Source organism: Tiliqua scincoides, chromosome 4 (assembly GCF_035046505.1).
Source record: "Tiliqua scincoides isolate rTilSci1 chromosome 4, rTilSci1.hap2, whole genome shotgun sequence".
Lineage (NCBI taxonomy): Eukaryota > Metazoa > Chordata > Lepidosauria > Squamata > Scincidae > Tiliqua > Tiliqua scincoides.
This window is the reverse complement of record NC_089824.1, coordinates 114,646,260-114,665,549: the sequence shown is the minus strand read 5'-3', so window position 1 is coordinate 114,665,549 and position 19,290 is coordinate 114,646,260. Positions and strand designations below refer to the sequence as shown.

The following is a 19,290-nucleotide window of genomic DNA, read 5'->3' as shown; positions in this document are numbered from 1 at the left end:
TCAATGCTTGGAAATGTTCTCTTGAGAGGTCGATGGATTTACAATAAAGGCCTGGATTTGATCACCGCTGCCTACCGAGTTTGCTTTTGAGCTTTGGGATATCTTGCAACATCTGGGATTACCCTGCAACATTTGGGATTACCTTGTAACAGTTAGACTGCGATCTGATCAGGCAAAGCAATTATGCTACTTAGCACTTTATACCTTGTAAATATGTGTAACAGATGTGTAAGACACATATATAACACCTTATGAGCAGCTATGTTTAGTTTCAAAGAAGAGTAAAGAAGCTGGTAATTTATAAATCAGTTTATTTACAATTTTATTCTCTTAAAGTACATCTCAAATTAACAAAGATATTTACACTGGTGTACACAGGAACTACCCTGGTTATTTTACAGTTCATAATTACACACAAAAAACCTTACACCCTGTAATCTACTGAGCCGTGCTGCACAGGGATGTGTGATTATTGGCTGAAATTGGCCTGGAAACCAGTTTGACAATGTTATTTACACACATACACACATAGACATGCACACACACGGTGAGCAGTTTAGTTATCTGCACAATACAGTACACAGGGAATAAGGGTCTCCCCCCTAAACAGGTTTGCAAATGTATATAAAAAGGCTCTGCAAAAAAAGGAAAAACTCCTAGTTACTCTGATGTATTACAGTAAACTTCTCAACCTGTTTTTCCCCCTTCTTTTCTACATTAATTTGAAATTAGTTCTGTCAAGAGAGTTGCTTATCTGCATGGAACAACTTTTGTAAACAATACAAAAAACCTACAGTTTACAAAGGAACACTTTTACGTGTCAACTGTTTTTGCTGCTGGAAAATAAGTACTTGATTCTCTGAAGGTAGCAAAAAGTGATTTGAAAAAGTCTTTGTGGTGCAGTTGCTTTAACGGTCTCTGAACGCTGTGCTACTGAATTTTGTTTGCAAATACACACTTTTATTCAAGTATTGCAAAAATGCTAAGGCCACGTTTTCAAAGAACATCAATGGGAACACAATGAGTCTTCTCCCCCCTCCCCCCAAACAGGCCCCAAAACTTTGCTATTAAGTTGTTTTCTGAAAATGAAGGATAATTAGAAGCCCACAGGGGCACAATCCACTGCAACTGTTTTCTATTCAAGCCTCTTTTGAAGTGAGTGGAAGTTTGCAAGAGAACAGCTGAAAGTCTTTTCTAAAACTTGCAGTTCTAACACCTTTTCACTTCAGTGAGGGCTTGACCAGGACCTGTCTGGTATTTGCATAGTCTTGGTCTTCTGTACTTCTTGCCTTAATTATTTACTTGAACACAGCAAGGAGCAACAGCAAGACATTTAACTCAATTTGCTATTTTCTAGCTGTGCTGCATATAGTGTTTTTTTGTTTCCTTTCTTTCTTGACAATGTGAATTCCAAGACTGTTGGGAGACACATGGAAGTTAACTGTATGGTCTTGGGAAACATTGTCCCAGAACAAGAGAACAGGAATTTTGTCCCTCTGTGCTATTTCAACAATTCATCCTGAACTATGGTGTGGAAAGGGCAATTTTTCCGCAGTTGCCAGTGGATTCCAGGTTAAAGGCCTCTCTCTTGTTTTTTATATACAGGGAGGTGACTCCCACCTGCATGCACATGAAAAAGTATTTTGAAAATGACACATCTCACTTTCAGATGAGCACAAATCTTTGGGTGACAAAGGCATGTTTTAATATATACTAGACAACACAGATGCATATATAAGAGCCTCTCTCAGGGCAAGCAAGAGGTATTTGAATGTATTCTCCCAATATGCTTTCACACCCTGTGTTTGCAACAAGAATGACTTTCCAAACTGACTTCTGTACAGAACCTACAAGAATAATTCAACAGCTGTAGAACAGCTTGAACAACTTCTACTTGTATGCTGGTTGTTGCTGCATAGTACTGTGGAAAAGTTGCAGCCTGATAGCAATGCTATGCTTAGCAGTTGTCAATACAGCAAGAGCTTTCAAGTGTGTAATGCAACACTATTGCTATTGTTGTAGAAATGGCAATATTCCATTTCTCTTTCATCTATGCAGCTCTCCATTTCACAGGGGTTCCCTCCCCGGCTCAAACAAATTATCTTGGCTGTTAAAAACATGGCTGGCCCAGAAATGGTAAAAACTAAGACACTGTTATAAATGGCATTAAACCTGTTAAAAAAGCAGCTTTCATTTAGCAGTTAAAAATGCACTAAGACAGCTCTGAGGTTCAATATAAAGAGACACAAATCATAGCAGCAACTTGCTCCACCAGCAATTTTTCTTGAAAGTTGGCACCTGGTTCTTATGCTGTAAGGGGAAAAATATGAACAGGTCTACCAGCTGGGAATTTGTATATATGTGAATTCTTTTCTGTCATGTCAGACCATCCACTACAAGCTTAAAAATAAGATGCTCACAATGCCATATATAGAGGCTTTCATTTGTTTGGATGCCAACTATGCCCTCTGTGCAGGCCCTGGATGTGAGGAACTACCTTGGTTGTGTGTCACTGTGCAAATGGCAAATAAATCACAAAAATATTTCAAAAGAAGAGTCAACTAAAGGAGAATTGGCAGAGGCATGGTAGTTGGAAGCCCAAGAAACTAAACAAGATGACCATGGTCACATAGTCTTAAGAGTGCCTTCCTCCCTTACTAAGACAGTTTAAGGTATTTTGAATCTGATCTGGTATGAAGTTTTGGGTTCAGTAAACCAGAGTTCAAATTAAGGCATCAACATTCAAGCCAATTTGTTTTTCCTTGCAGAAACACAAGGTGGGGTGAGGTGGGATCAGACTTCCACATATTGTATCTGACCATGGCTTTTCAGAAGAACCATACTGAAGAACAATCTGAGGGAAATGGAAGGGGGGTAGGAGAGGAAGAGAGGTGTTTACACATTCCATTTCATCTCTTCTGCAAGCCCAAAACTTTCACATATTGTGCCTCTACACACACCCTTTTTTTTAACCACACCATGGAAAACATGCACTTGGTTTTTTTTGCAGATTTCCTTTGTTGTTCTGAGGTGGAATTTTTGCACATAGAGTATGGATCGCTAGGTTTATAGGACAGATACAGTCCTATCACAGACACAATTTGTGTTAAATCCTATCGTAGTGCAACCAGTGTAGCACTAGACACATATTCCTAACATACAAGTTATAAAATAAGTTAAAGAAATTCCACATGCATACAAAACAAGCCCAAAGTGGAGCACTGGGCATCACTTTCTTTGGTACATACACTCCTAATTCTACCTAGTTCAAGTAATGGCCCCACCAATACATTAAGGTAGGGTGGTAAACAAGGGAGAAAAGAAAAGGGATCAAAAGCCTGTATTTAGCAATCATATTTTAGAAATCATGTTTTTCCATCTCTCATGTGTCAAGTGCCTGAGAGAATCCTGAGTACCCATTTACTTCAGGGCAGCTGATGGGAAGAACAATACAATGGAATAATAGGAAAACTAGCTCAAGTTCAATCTTTTTGTGCCAGGTTTCTGTTCTGTCCCAAAGCCGCAGTAGCAAATCTTTAGCTGAACACAGAGCAGAAGACTTCTCAGCTTTGTTTGTTTGTAAAGACACTGTTGAGTGTCTTTCACACAGAAAGTTGGAAAAGAAATGAGCACACCAGAGGTGAGATCATGTTTAGGCTACAGGTTAAATCAGTAAGATGGTTAAAGTTACTTACAGTTAGAAACGAACTAGAACAGCAGTCATAAAAATGAAGAACAATGTTTACTAATGACTTAAGTTTCCAATGCAAGGTATCTGATGCTCCCACCCAACCATTTACAAAACCTATCTGAAATACACTGTCCCTGTAAGGCTGTCACAAAACCAGATGCCAACTGCTATTCCTCAAGGTGAATTGGGAAAAAAATATGTTTGAAATAAATCCAGTGTAAAGTCTCCAAAAGGTAGCACAGGGAGGGAGAGGTGCAATGCCATGTTCTATCACTTCTCAAACAATCTTACAAACATACTGTATTCCAATAGCAGCATTGCTATTAATAGCAGCACTGCTATTCCAATAGCAGCATTGCTATGACAATGGTATAGCTTGGTTGTCACACAGGCAGCAGCCTCTCCTGTTTTTCATTGATCTGATTGAGAATATCAATAGTCTCTCTAATTAAGGCCTCAAAAATGCCATCTGCCAGTTGCATCTTCACATACAGCTCATCCTCATCATAGTTCACCCACTGAGCTTCCTCTTCATGCAATTCCTGGACCTTAAAATGTAGAAAGGACAGAGGGACAGAAGTGGAAAATTAGTGAGTAATGTTAAATGCACAACTATACAATTATTCCTGAAACAGCCTATAGCAGTGTCACCTGGGCCCAGCCCTGGTGGCCAGGGTTTCCTCAAGAGCAGGGGTCTTCTCATGGGTAGGGGCCTCCTGGGGGGGGGGGGGTAAGGCATGAGTACTGCCAGGACTGGGCCCCCAGGCAGGGCATCTCCCTGGGAACAGGGAGCCTCCTGGGAGCATCAAACAGCCACGTGGCCAGAAAGGGCGGGGCCGGCTAAGCCAGAGACTGGCTTCATAAGCAGCCTGGGCAGTCTAGGGAGAGGACGCTGCTCCCCAGGCAGCAGCAGTGCCGGAGGGAAGGCCAGAGGGGGTAACAACCCTGGCCTTATTCGGATGGTCCAGGACCCGAAAGGGAATTTGACTGCCTCAGCCCTTGAGAGAGTAAGCCGGGACTGGGAGCTCCCAGATCCGGGCCCCTGGGGTGACCTCAGGAGAGACGAGGCTACAGACCCGAGGACTCACAGCTAACTCTCCCCAACAGTGGCCAGCTGATAAAGGTGCAAACACTGAGGTACCTGGGGCCCTCCTGAGGACATCTGGGCTGACCCCGGACACCAGTACTGCAGTTCCCGGGAACCCACATCCCTGGGTAACAGGTACCAGCCGGAGAGCTCCACCTGAAACCTCAAGGGGCCGGGAGGGGTCGGGGCCGACAGCACGTGTCTATGTAAACCAAAAAGGGCCTGTGATGTAACGGGGCCCATGAATGTCAAACAGCTGACTCAAGTAAACCGCCTGTGCAAAACGGCCGTGTCTGTCTCCCGTTCTTCTCTCCGTTGATGACCGCCCGTCATCAACAGGGTAAGCCCCCTGTGTTCGGTTGCACACCAGGGAGCGGGGCCTTCGCCTGCCATGGACATTACAAGCAGTTTTTACTGTTTCAAGGACAATTTACAGGAAAGCAGGTAAACAACACAATAAAAGTTGCCAGTTATCTGGTAGATTAAACTTGAAACCTAAAAAGGTTGCAATTAGCAACACCTACAAATGACAACATTGTCTTCGTGCTTCAGGACTTTTAGCCTGGCTGCAGTGTTGCCAATGTTTGCCTGAAAAGTCTGTCTTGACAAAAATGGTTATTTTTAAAGTTATGCCACTTGCTTTCTGTAAGTCCTGTCCCTTCTGTGCAACATACTGAAGCAACACAGCATCACAGGATGATGTACATCATTATATATTATATCAATTTAACATAAAGTAACCCTTCCCACCTCTACAAGCCACCATTCTGCTTTCACAATTCAAATAATTATAGTCGTTGCTATTCATGAAGTTCATATTAAGTGATTCCACAGTCAATGATTAACAGACTGCAGTAAGTCCTTAAATATATTTCACTGAAATAAATACTTAGATGTGCTTAACATTGGTTGAATCATGCCCACGACTTCTTCAGAGAAGCAAAGCAAGGATAATGTTAAGTAGATGAATTCTCGACTTTTTGCAGGAAATCTACTAGTTTCTGGATACAAAGAACGTTTTAAATTAAAAACTACTGACCAGTATGTGATCCACTCTGTCACGTTTCTTGCGTCCAAATTTCATCATTTTCTGCCAGTCTGTTTTGTTGTTCAGTTCTTTTTTCAAATTTAACAACTTTAGCACCTCAGTTGTTATGAAACTCTAGGATAAATTAGACAGGAATGAATGTACAGTAAACATATTTGAGAGACGTCTGCCCTATTCACCGATCCTTTCTATACAAGCAGCCCATAGATGGAAGATCTTTAACAAGGAGTTGCATATTACTGGATATAGGATGTAGAAAAGACAATCTAACAAGTTTTCTAGATAATTTTTCTGGTAATTCTGAGAAGGCAACATTCACTCACATAACAGTAGATCAAAATAAAGTACAGTACTTCTCGCTGTGAACATTCATCTCAGGAAATGACAACCAAGAGGCTTTAGGTTTAAGGTTTGATTCAGGTTCATTGAAAGCAAAAACAAAACAAAACCTCTCTTAGCCAGTTGTGGGTTCAGGTTCTTTTTGCAAATTACTGTATATGTTTTATTGATGACTCTCTAGCTGGAAGACTAGCTACAGGGCCTTTTGTGAATAAACTCCAATGCACTGCCTCCATGAAACCAGCAGCAGAAAGCCTCCTGCAGAAAGTGATCCAGGCTTGTCAGTGGTGATAGTCTCCTACATTTCCCACTGGGCCACTTGGGCCATTAGGGCACTATGGGGATTGTCTATGTCAGGGGTGCTCAATACGTTGATCGCGATCGACTGGTCGATCGCGAGGCAAAATGAGTCGATCACAGGCTTCGCTCCTGTCCACGCATTCCTGGGAGTGAGCCCTTTGACTCTACTGGGGCTGACTCATGAGTAGACCTGGAGAGGAGCCGCTCGCAGGCTTCTCTCCCATCCACGCATCCCTGGGAGTGAGCCCCTGGCAGGCTTGTGAGCCCAGGGAGTGAGCCCCTGGCAGGCTCCTCCCTGGGAGAGGAGCCGCTGGCAGGCTTCTCTCCTGTCCACGCATCCCTGGCAGTGAGCCCCTTTGACTCTACTGGGGCTGACTCGTGAGTAGACCTGGAGAGGAGCCGCTGGCAGGCTTCTCTCCTGTCGTCCATGCATCCCTGGAAATGAGCCCCGCTGACTCTACTGGGGCTGACTTACCTTTCCCCTGTTTTTGCACTGGTATGTATGGAGATCTGCCCCCCCCCAACTTCCATCCCTTGGTTATGTGTGCAAGGGGTTTTGCACTGGTCTTGCTGTGATGTCTATATAGAGATCTTCCCTCCCCCACACCTTTTCCCTGTTTTTGCACTGGTCTGTATAGAGATCTGCCCCCCCCCCCCAACTTGTATTGGAATCAAGGAAGATCTGGTGAGGAGGTAGATGTGGTGTCAGCAGTGGCCCCTTTAAGGGTAAGGCCTGGGCATCCAGCAGAGTGTGCTGCACAGCTGCAGCCACTTGAAGGCAATAGGGCCCTCAGGGATATAAGAGCACCTGAGGCAGGAAGGGCTCCACTCATTTATGTGAGTCAACCTTTTCCTACATGAAGATCATTAAGTTCCACCATGACTGATGAACATTTGGAAGTGTGCTTGAGGCTGGCTGGCAGCAGCTACTGTCCGGACTATGCATCCTTGGCTGATTCACTTCAGTGCAAGTCATCAAAGTAAACTCAAGTAATTACAAAAATGTTTATAGTTAATTATGTTGTGTTGTGCAATTTTGGCTCATGCGGTTATGCAAGGTACACCAACATACATTGTACACATAAATGTTATATGTTATGATGGCGTGAACATTGTAAAAAAACTCTAGTAGATCTCCGGGCCTTGCTGGGTTTCAAAGTAGCTCTCGAGCCAAAAAAGTGTGAGCTATGTGTCCTTTAATAGCTCATTCCTACCTTGATTTCCTCAAGGTCACTTGGATCTTTTACTCGACGGAAATATGTAGAAGTGATCCTGCAAGGTTTCATCCACATGGGTTGATTCAAATTGGGATCTTCTGCAAAGATTTCCCCAAATATCTCTTTTGTTAAATCAAATACAGCCTTGGTAAACAAAAGTAAGATCGAAAAATTAGTAATTTAAAAATTAACTTTTGATTGCATCCATCTATGACAGGGAGCCTATGAATCAAAGTCTATGAATTTTAATTTCTCCCTATCTCCTCTTTGCCTGTCTGTTAACAGACTAAGGAGGCATGTAAGTAGAATTGGCCAACATATCATACTTTGCTATATTTGGGGTGCCAAACTTGCAGCTTTCTCACTAAATGCATTTCCAGTGGTGTTGCCAGAAGGGTGTGGGCCGCACCAGGTGATGTGCATGGGGGAGGTGTGTGTAACACCACCACTGGTCAAAATTTTGAAAATCTTGTTTTTTTTTAAATAATACCATCATGTTATCATGTCATGTCATCAATCAATGAGTAATTTCATGCAGAATGCAATGAAACAAACCACACAGAAATATCTCTATGCTATCAAAAGTTATAGCCAAAAACCAGTGGGGGTGGGGCAATGGTACATTACCACAACCACCACCTGGAGCATTGCTCCAACTACCATATGAGAAGAGGTTGATTATAGGGATGAGTTGCTGGCATCCTGCACCGGGTGACGCAAACCCTAGTGGCACCATTGCCCATGAGTGCCCTTACAGGGAGAAAAGCAAATTGTTTGAAATTCTTCAAACAAAACACAAGAAGGCTCACTGCAACAGTTTCAGAATTTTTGATCTGATGGATGAGAACAACAGCCCTCAGAACTGTACCTGCTTATAGATGTGTTTGCTAATGCTTTCAATATCATCATCTTTAGGGGAATCGCTTAGGTCTCTGGAAAGGTTAATAGCTTGAAGATCATGCCCCAGCTCTTTGCACTTCCATAGTTCCTCAGCTGCTGAATGCACCAGGGCCTCCACCTCTCCTGAAGTGTGTGGTACCGCCAAGGGTTCTTCACATGGCTTGGGAGGCACCTTGGGGGGCTCGATCTTAGACAACACAGCTGATTCTTCAGCTTGTTTCTGAGGAAGCTTGTGAGAACTTAATCCAAAGTCCTCATCAAACCAGTCTTGGTCATCTCCTAATACACTCAGGAACTCACGGCTAAGTTCCAGTTCCGCCAGCCTCTTGGCAAGCTCTTCTTGACCACTGGCACCAAACACAGGGCTTTCCTGTATCAAAAATAAAGTAATTATTTCTTAGTATAATATTAATTTTTCTTGTGGTATTATTCACATTTAGATAATCAATAGCAGATGCTGTTGATTATCAAGGAACTCCCCATTCCTTGCAACAGCAGTTGTATAAGTTTTGCTGCTATACGAAAGTCTAATTATACTGGATGTTGTACTGCAGCAAAGCCTACTGGACTACACTACACCATTAATATACAGTAGAACCTCTTTAAGCTGACCACCCAAGGGACTGGAGGAATTGGTCAACATAGGGAGGTGGTCAACATACAAAAAACAGGCATTTAAATATTATCATGTTTAGCTTCCAGGACAACAAATGCAAGGTCATGTTATTATTTAGATTGGATTTTTAAAGTTTTATTGCAAATATCAATGAGAATTGATCCTCTTGTGATGCTTACTATTTATATCATCTATATCAAGACAGAGAATAAACAGCCCACAATCAGTGTTTAAAAAAACCCCTGAAAATTCATAAGCTTAAAAAAAATTGTAAGTTAAACAAAAAATACGGTTTCATAACAGACAGGCAGACCAATGTTATCCCTTGCCAGTCCATAGCATGTTACATAGCCCCAACAGCTAGAAAAAACAACACTTTTTAACTTAGGCTGCCTGGTCTCTACTGGGTCTCCTCAGATTCACTAAATGCCAGAAGGTGTTTGATACGGTCCCTAACTAAAAGGTGTTGAGAAAACTCTACAATCAGGGATTAAGAGGACAGGTCCTCTTATGGATTGGGAACTGGTTGAGGACTAGGAAACAGAGTGGGTGTCAATGGGCAATTGACAAAAAAAGTGGAGAGAGGTGGAAAGTGGAGTGCCTCAAGGATCTGTCCTGGGACTGGTGCTTTTCAACATCTTCATAAATGACCTGGAAACAGGGATAAGCAGAGAGGTGGACAAGTTTGTGGACAACACTAAACTTTTCTGAGTGGTGAAGACCAGAAGGGATTGTGAAGTGCTCCAGAAGGATCTCTCCAAACCGGGAGAATAGGCAGCAAAATAGCAGTTGTGTTTCAATATAAGTGTAATGTAACGCACTGGTGATGGGAACCAAAGTGAAAGGACAGTGGCTTCACTAGGCACAAGCAGTATCGCATTCAGTGGGCAACTTACGGAGGGTAAATTAATACTCTGTGCAATGGTCAAAGTGGTCAAGATACAACTTATGGAGGTGGTCAATATAGAGAGGTTGGTCTTCCACAGTGTATATGCAGTTTCTGTCCATACTGTGACAGATTAGGTCAACTTAAGGAGGTGGTCATTATAGAGAGGTGGTCAACTTTGGAGGTTCTACTGTATTTGAAGAAATCAATACAGAAGAATGCAATGCCACATAGAGAAGAACAGGAGGGACACACATGCATACACTCTTTTTACACTCTCACTGAAAATATGTTCTGAATGTGGAACAATTACAATGGGAATTATTATAGCAGTGACATGTGGACAAAATCTGAGGGTGGGGCTTATGCTCAATAAGGTCCCCAACCCCCGCTACACACTTCAAAGGATAATCTCTTCACACACAGTGTATGCAGCAGCACCTTTGTTTTCCTTTTTAATTCCACTGTAACACTGACAAGCAAACAAAAGATATAGAGGTCCATGGAGGTCAGTGGTCAGTGTGACCTGGAAGCAGCCTTCAGGGACTTCAAGGAAGGCTTTTGGGGCAGTACTGAGCACTGGATTATGACCCACTGGTGGTCATGACCCACAGTTTGGGAAATGTTGAACTAGCATATATATGCTTCCCAGGCTTCACAATGCCTTAAAAGGCATAATAAGTCAGTTCCAGAAGTAGTGGTTTTTAGCGCTAGGGAACCATTCTGAAGCCTGCAGAGGTCACGGGCATGCACAGCCTCTGCAGGTTTCAGAAAGCCTTCCGGAGGTGACTGGAGCACAGCTTTGGTTGCCTTCAGAGGGTTCTAAAGGGGTCAAAACCACAGATTACCTTATCTGCAGGGGGTCCAAGAACAGCTCTCCTGCAGATACTGAGGCTCCACCTCAGTGTGGAGGGTGTGTATGTGTGTGTATATACACACACCCTCCATAAAATGTTCTATTGTAATAATGGAAGATGTACCCAAGAAGTTGCTACAGGAGTTCATATCTGACCCATGACTACAATATTTGTTTCTGGAATTGTTCTAAGAAACTGTACTTACAGGTCTGGGACACATGTCTGGAGAGGAAACTTCTTCACCATCATCCAATTCAGAGCTTATTAGAATGCTCTGCAGTTTGCTAGCTGCCAGCTTCTTCTCTTGGACAGCACAGAGTTCTTGATTGCTAAACTGAATTTTTTCATTCCTGACTTTTTTAATTTGTTGTAGCTGATGGACTGTGTCCTTCACAAAAGCCTGTAGGAGACAGTCAGTCAGCAAGCCAACCTTTTCCTGATGATCTTTTAGCTCTTTCTCTTCTTGGGATGGGAGTCCAAGTTGTGCTTCTAATTGGCTCCTCTCTTTCGTCAGCAAGTCCAGAAGTGGAGTTGCAGGCTTCTCCAAAACTCCAGGAGCAAGGCTATCTGACCTGTCAGTATATTCTTGCCAAGAGGGCTGTTTCCATTTCTCCGGAAAGATGCTGTCCAGGGGCCCTTCTATTGCAACTGCAGAAGCCTCTCTACAGGCATCAGAAATAGAGGCAGATAAGATGCTGTTGTCATCTACAGAGGTCTTTAGGGAATCAGTAATATCCTGCTCTTGGGCAAGCTTTTCTTCAACATCAGTAAAAACTGCTGCTACTTGATTTATTTGGGCAGTGACTTCTATATAATCTCCACCTGCAAGAGAGCCCTCTAAGATAGATGTGTTCCTCTGAGACTTATCCACGGGACATTTCTCATTTTTTTCTGCACTATCTTCTTTAGGACTCTTGCTGTCTTTCTGATCTGCTTCACAGTGGTGGTGGTGATCTAGCTTATGCTCAAAGAAAGAGTCTTCATTTGTGTCCATGTAATCACCAAAACTCTCTGAAATTCTTGAGATTTTTTGTGGAGGAGCAAAAATACCATGTTTTTCTTTACAATCAAAATATTTAATGCCATCATAAGTGCCATTATTGTTTCCTTCAGGCTTGTCCAACTCCACACCAGCCCAAAGACCTTTAGCAAAACTTGTTTGGCCCTTGAATCTCAGAGTCCCAGGCTGGACATTACTGACAAGGACTCTGTCACCAATGCTGAAATCTAGTAGATCATTTTCTCCTTCTCTCTTGGCACTAGGAGCCCAAATCGATGAATCAACATGAGCTGGTTCTTTCTCCACATCACTCCGCTCCTTACTTTTCAAAAGTTCTGTTGGTGACTTAAGTTCCAATAACCTCTCTGAATGACTACCATCAGCTACAGACAACGATTTGTCATCAAGACATTCACTTATTTCACTGTCACTTCCAATACTACTAGATTTGCTCCTAGATGTTTTTGTATGCCACAATTTCCCTCCTTGTGACCTAGAATCTTTTCCAAGAGATAATGCAGATGTGTCATAATCATCTTTGCAATATTCAGTAGGAGGTGCTCTATCTTTCATTGTAACATTTTTTGAACAAGACCCTTCAAAATCATTAGAATATGATGGTTCCTTGAAAATTAAACTCTGTTCAGAAAGTGAGGCATCTCCTTTCAATAACTCCTTGCCCAATCTATAAGAGAACTTGACCGATGTGACACTTTCTTCATCCTTGAACCTTTCCTCTGGCATTTCCTTTCCATCCTGTTCAATAGCCAAGTCAACCTGCTTCTTTTTCAATTGTTCAGACTCAGGAGAGACATCTGCCTTTAGAGAGACGGGAGGCGAACTCTTTCGTTCTATGCCAGGCAAAGAATCATCAAGTCTTTCAAAAGCCCTATGAGCTACTTCAGCCTCCAATTCTTCTGATTTTACAGATTCCAGCTCTTCTTGTAACACAGATCTGTTAGATGAAACAAGGGAATCATAACTCGCTGCTTCTTCAAACTTGTTCGTTGAAAGATGGGACGCTTTGTTTACACTTCCAATGTCTTTGAAAAGAGCAGATGAAGGCAAACTATCCAATGAATCACCAGATTCTGCTCTAGTTTTCCTTGATGCCTTGAGAAGTGGAGATGGAGTTCGGCAATGCTCCTCCGTCCGAATCTCTGCCTCAATGAATTTCTTGGTGTATGAAGGCACAGGTCTCTCAGAATGAGAGATAGCATCTTAGGAGAAAGAAAACAAACAAAATGAATGCTTGAATCATTTTGCACAATATTTGTTACTTATACTGCTGAATATATTTATATTTATATATCACTTCTCAACAAAAACTAGGTTACAGGTTAGTCTTATTAATTTAATGAAGTGGTTCCCAAACTAGTGGGTTGCGACCCACCAGGGGAACTGGGCGGGTCCCGAAATCGGCAGCAAAAATGAGCGGGGACGATCACGCTGCGGCCGGGGAGGGAAGGGCTGTTTACACTTACCTGGGGGTTGCTAAGGCTCCTGGAAGATTTGGGGAGCCTGCGACTCCCTCTGCAGCCCTCCCAACAACTGCAAACTACTGTTAAAAAGAAAAAGAAAAAAACCACTTCTGGTTTTGTGACAAATATAGGAAGTGGTTTTTTTTCTTCTTTTTAAACAGCAGTTTGGAGCTGCCAGGAGGGCTGCAGAGGGAGTCGCAGGCCCTCCAAACACTCCAGAGTCTTAGCGACCCCCAGGTAAGCATAAACAACCCTTCCTTCCCTGGCAGCTGCACAATCGTCACAAATATGTTGCTGCCCCCTTCCCTCCCCTGCAAACACTTACAGGGTTCCCGAAGTCTGAGTAGGACTGATTTAATCTATTAAATTTAATATACTGATTTTAATTTATTAATTGTATTATTTATTCATTTTAAATATATTAATTTAATCTTATTAAAGCAGTTAAGAATGCCTTTGTTTTAAAGAAAAAGGTGCAACCTTAATTAGCAAGGCTAAACAGAACTGACAACTGGCTCAAGTGCAAATATTAAAAGTACCTGTGAAAATAGCAATTTAATAAAGTACAATCCTATGCATGTCCACTCAGAAGTAAGTCCCATGGTGTTCAGTGGAACTTTTTCCCAGGGTAATGGTATATAGTATTGGAGCCAAATTCAAATCTCAAAAGAATATAAAAAGACAAAAAAAAGGAAATATTTCTTTACCCAGCATGTAATTAATCTGTGGAACTCCTTGCCATAGGATGTTACGATGGCACCAAACCTAGATGCCTTTAAAAGGCAAGTGGACAAATTTATGAAGGAGAAATCTATCACAAATTACAAGCCATGTTTACTATATACTAAATGCAGCTTCTGGGTTTAAAGATAGCTTATCTCTGAATGCCAGATGCAAGGGAGTGACAACAGGATACAGGTCTGGTCCAAGAGGCATCTGGTAGGCCACTGTGCGATACAGGAAGCTGATGGGTCCTTGTCCTGATCTAACAGGGCTCTTCTTATGTTCTTAAAAATATGAAAAACCTTTTCTCTATTCTGCGCCAGTCCATGTTCATTTTAACTCCTACTCTCCTTAAGAAGTTCCTCACACTTAAATTTGAATGTTTCAATGACAGGACAGTGGGTTCAGTCAGAGTACATGGGAGAAAAATGAAATGCTGCATTTTCAAGGTTGTTAAAAGGAAGTGAAAACCTCTATTTAGCATTATAGTTTAGCATTATAACTATTATTTTGCTGCAGCATGTTAGTTCAGGAGGTATTAACCATTCAAATTTTTTTTTGCTGAAGTTCTGAGAGAAGGAAAGATGCATGAGTGTGTAACCCAATAAGAATTAACTTGAGGATTTCTAGCACAGATCTCATATAAAGGTACAGTTGTAGCCTTATACTAAACCCCACTTAACAAAATCCCCTATTTATATTAAAGAGTGTTTTACATTAAAACATTGCATTACGTTAAAGTCTTAAACTGACCCTTTAATTGAAGGGTATTTGATCACAATATCAGAGTAAGAAAATATTTACAAGCATAAGACAAGCATAAGAGGGCAATTGTCTCTTATTTCAACCCCTTTAATGTCCTACACTCTTCCAAATTTTTATTGTTTGCAAACTCCTAAACAAAATAATTTATTTCAATAGGATGAAGTTCAGTGAGCAACAAAGATATTGTGGAGAAACCAAACATAATTTAAAAGTTTATTTTAATCTTGTGCTCATTTTCTAGTGCAACGTTTTCTCGATTTAGAAAATATATATATAAAAAGGACACAAAAATAATTAAGCATATAAGGCAGTGGTTCTCACACATTTAGCACCAGGACCCACTTTTTAGAATGAGAATATATCAGGACCCACTGAAAGTGACATCATCAAGCAGGGAAATTTCTAACAATCCTATGCTGCAATCCTACCCACTAACATTGTTAAAAATATATACGTAGTAGCTTGTTAAAAGTACATGTCTGTAACATTTCCCCAAATGCAGTCATAAACCAAAATAGCATCCAGTCTAATATACTAAAAATAAAACATTGAAATGAATGGGAACCTACCTGAAATTGGCTCACGACCCACCTAGTGGGTCCCAACCACAGTCTGAGAAACACTGACACAAGGGAATAGCAAGAAATGCTAGAAAATTTGTAAAATAACTTGATGCCAAAGTGGGCTAAATTTTTAAAATTCAAACTCCAACTACACTATAACAACCTCCTTTTCTTAGCATTTTAGAAACTCATTCTCTGAAGAAAAAAATCAAAACTCAGTCTAAAAGCTAAAAAGGTAAACATTATTTAATTTACATTACTCAAAAAATTACAGCGTAAAAGGAAAAGAACCCTTTAGATCAATTTTTTTGTCTGGCCTCGCTCAGGTTCCTCTTTCAGGATTTCTTTTCTCCAACCACATACCAATATGTTCTGCAATGGACTCCAAGGACCCTCTGGAACGTTCAGAATCAGTTAGCGATTTCCAACTTTTGGTGGGTTCAGACCTTAAAAAACAGTGAATTGAGCAAAAGTCATTACAGATGCTGAAAATATGGTGCACTATAGAGCAATCCACAGAAAAGAAAAAATAATTCAAAATAAAAGAACTGAGAAAAATCCCTTTTTCATATTATTAACTCAGGGTTAGTCCATTCATGTGTTGAGGTGGGCTGAATCATCTCAGGTCACAGATGGGCTCAGGTGGCACCCTGCATCCCCTGGCCACCTCTCCTTGCCCTCATTTGCCCCTTACTACTGCCATCCTTCCTCTGCAACTCTGTTTAGAAACAAAGTGGCATAGATCTGGGACAAGAAAGCTGGGAGAAGCACCATTCCATTTCCACAAAAGAAATTATTTCAAAGTAACAGAACACAGATGAAGAAAAAGGTAAGAAGAAATAGTGGGTGGGAGAGATGGGGGAGATGCCTTCAGCACCACTGCCAAAAACTGTTGCAGCAGAGCTGGAAGAGATTGCTGCCAACAGGGGTTTCCACCAATATCCTGCTATTGCCTTCTCTCCTGGTCCATCAGTTCTTCTAAACTGGTGGGTGGGTGGGTGGGGGGGGGATCCAGCCAGTTCAGAGGAGGAGAAGGTAGCCAAGGTCATAAAGCAAAACAAGGGGGCGAAGTAGAATTCAAGTGTGGCCTCAGATGCTGATATAACTCTTTCTTTTTAACTCTGGAACCAGAGATAGCAACAGTCGTAGTAGACCTAGAGCAGGGGTGTCAAACATAAGGCCCGGGGACCAGATGTGGCCCGCATAAGTTTTTAACTCAAGCTCTCAGCTGCTGAGCAGTGCTGAGGTCGCACTGCTGAGAGGGCAACCCACATGAAAATTGGGCTCTCCCATATCTTGAAATATGATGAAGATTTGTGTATTTTCTTTTCTGTCATTTGCAGTTGAATTCCTAAGTGAGAAAAAGTGCTTATTTTTTGTTATGATTTGTTTAATGACATTACTTCCTGCCTAATGACATCACTTCTGGCCCTCAGCAGGCATCATGAATGCTATTCGGTTCGCTGTATGAAAAAACGTTTGACACCCCTGACCTAGAGTCTGTGGCTGACTTAGAATTTGAAACCAGACACAAAAAACATCAGCTTTGTATCCAAAAGCCCACATAAATTCCTAAAATCAGATTACCTCATCAATTGCTACACATCCCTCTTCGGCACCCCCACTCCCTCAATATTCATTCCTGCTAAAATTTAAGGTTTTTTAGATGCAGGTTTTATTCCATGACATCATGGAGGTCTATTCTTTTGATTCACAAAGAAGAGTAAATTTAATTTTTACCAGCAAAAGAAATGGTCCTGATTTTGTAATGGAATGCATTCTGACTATACACTATTGACATCACACACTAGACAAAGGGTTGCTACCTGGCCATTTTTTAATTTCAGCAATTTTTGATCTCTGTCCCGATATAAAGATAACAGACTGCATGCCCATGAGATCATCTTCCACCTCAAGAAGGGGGGGGGGAAATATGGACACTTAACTCCATATTACCTATGGAGTGGAGGTGGTTTGATCTTTGGTTTCTCAGTAGCTGAAGATGGAGTTTTAATCTGAGGTTTAGCTGTAGGTGTTGCTTCCAGATCCCGACTCAGTTCTGCTTCAGTTTTCTTGATAAATTCATCATAAGTCTGTTGTAAGAAAGAGGTTAAAAAGTCTATGAACCTCATCTCTTATACTGAGAAAATCAACCATCAACAGATAAAACAAGTACAAGTCCTCCATGGAGAAGAGCTTTTTTGTGAACATTTTCTTTTACTTGATTTTGAATTCACTGTACTTTAAAAATGACACACCTTAGTCTTATTGCTTATATGTCAATATAACATACTCTACTGCTTTCAGCTGAAGAGATTACTATTTTTACAAATAGTTTTTGTTAAACTAAATTACATCCATGAAGAACTCCACACTTTATTTCTTTTTCTTCCTGCCTATGTCAGCACACTATTACCGAATAACTGTGACAAATAATATTCTCTAAAGCATTTCCAAACTATCTCCTGGCATAGTCACACAGTGCTAAAATTGTCAAGGCATATCATCAGTTTTGACAACTGACAAGGCATGCCATGCTGCTGTGGGAGGCTTATATCCCTCAATGGCCCTACTAATAAATGACCCACCCCTAAATGCCTACAGTACACCTGCAGACTGTTCACAGCACACAGGTTGAAAATTGTTGCTCTCTAAAACAGCTATCAGTTCAATTCTGACCTGGACTTCAAAAGAAACATGGAAATACTGATCTGTAAACAGCGGAGCTGTTACAATGAAGTAGAAGAACAAAGGGTGCATCCTATACAATATTCCCCATACCATTTTTGTTTCTATTTAATGCATCTTCCATATTATTCTTACCTCTAACTGTTTGATCAAACTGGCCTCCTGGGCTTTCAGTCTCTCTTTGTGCCTCTTTTTTTGTTCCTTTTTCAGTTGATAAACTACAGACTTTCTTTTCCGTAATTCATCCTTCAGAGCCCGGATTCGACTTTCAATATCACTTTGATCAGATGTAGTTTCTGATAATGATAAATTTTATTTTATCTTTTTGCAATACTTTATTTATTTATTACAGATACAGGTAAGGAACATTGGATAAACTTAGGGCTGGGACTACACAGGTTACACATGAGGATATTGGCCATCGATTACAACATACACTGCCCAACAAGATTATTCATCAATACAAAAATTATCATATTTATTAATCTACTAATTAATAGTTTAACTAAACAATCAATATTTTTTCTCTAAAATTATCTATCCAATCATAAAAAGGCTTCAAATTTTTACTTATACACTCTTCTTGCCACTAAGCTAATACTTAAAATTTTTCTTGTCTGATTCTTAGTTTCTAATATCACATTTAAGAGGAATGCCTCCAGTTAAAATAGTAATACACAGTTCAATATCTCTTATAACATGTTATGTATCATTTTCCAAAATTTCTTTACTTTTTTGCCTATCCACCACATATAATAAAAATTCCCTCAATTCTTTACTCATCCAACATTTGTTTGATGACCCAGGGTACACTTTTACTATTTTCTCTAGAATAAAATACCATCTATAAATTATTTTATATAACCTCTTTTAAAAAATAACCCCTTTATTTATCTTATTTTCGCAATATTTGTATTCCAAATTTTCATTTACATCTACTTTGATTTAATATGATTAATAGAATACTCTTCATTTCTAAAAATAAATAAATTGATCCATTAATATCTACAAAAGAAAAAAAAGTTCTACTTGTTTTTCAGCCATTTTAACTTTCTGTCTTATTGCTTGCTTTGTTCTCTGTCTTACGGTGTTTTCCTTCCTGTTCCTCCCACTGCTCCTTCCATTTCTT

General features: G+C 40.8%; 1 protein-coding gene across 2 annotated transcripts in view; it reads right to left on the bottom strand.

Annotated features, from left to right (window-relative positions):
* Positions 1 to 313: 313 nt before the first annotated feature.
* Positions 314 to 19,290, bottom strand: part of CEP350 (centrosomal protein 350) — a 126,273-nt gene continuing 107,296 nt past the window's right edge. For both annotated transcript variants that reach the window (XM_066624015.1, XM_066624016.1), the window contains 8 exons: positions 18,297 to 18,457; positions 17,430 to 17,566; positions 15,837 to 15,919; positions 11,147 to 13,161; positions 8,551 to 8,952; positions 7,680 to 7,826; positions 5,818 to 5,940; positions 314 to 4,239 (listed from right to left, as the gene is read on the bottom strand). In XM_066624015.1, the coding sequence (XP_066480112.1) occupies positions 4,075 to 4,239; positions 5,818 to 5,940; positions 7,680 to 7,826; positions 8,551 to 8,952; positions 11,147 to 13,161; positions 15,837 to 15,919; positions 17,430 to 17,566; positions 18,297 to 18,457 (3,233 nt within the window). In that variant the 3' untranslated portion in view covers positions 314 to 4,074. The remainder of the gene's footprint in view (positions 4,240 to 5,817; positions 5,941 to 7,679; positions 7,827 to 8,550; positions 8,953 to 11,146; positions 13,162 to 15,836; positions 15,920 to 17,429; positions 17,567 to 18,296; positions 18,458 to 19,290) is intronic.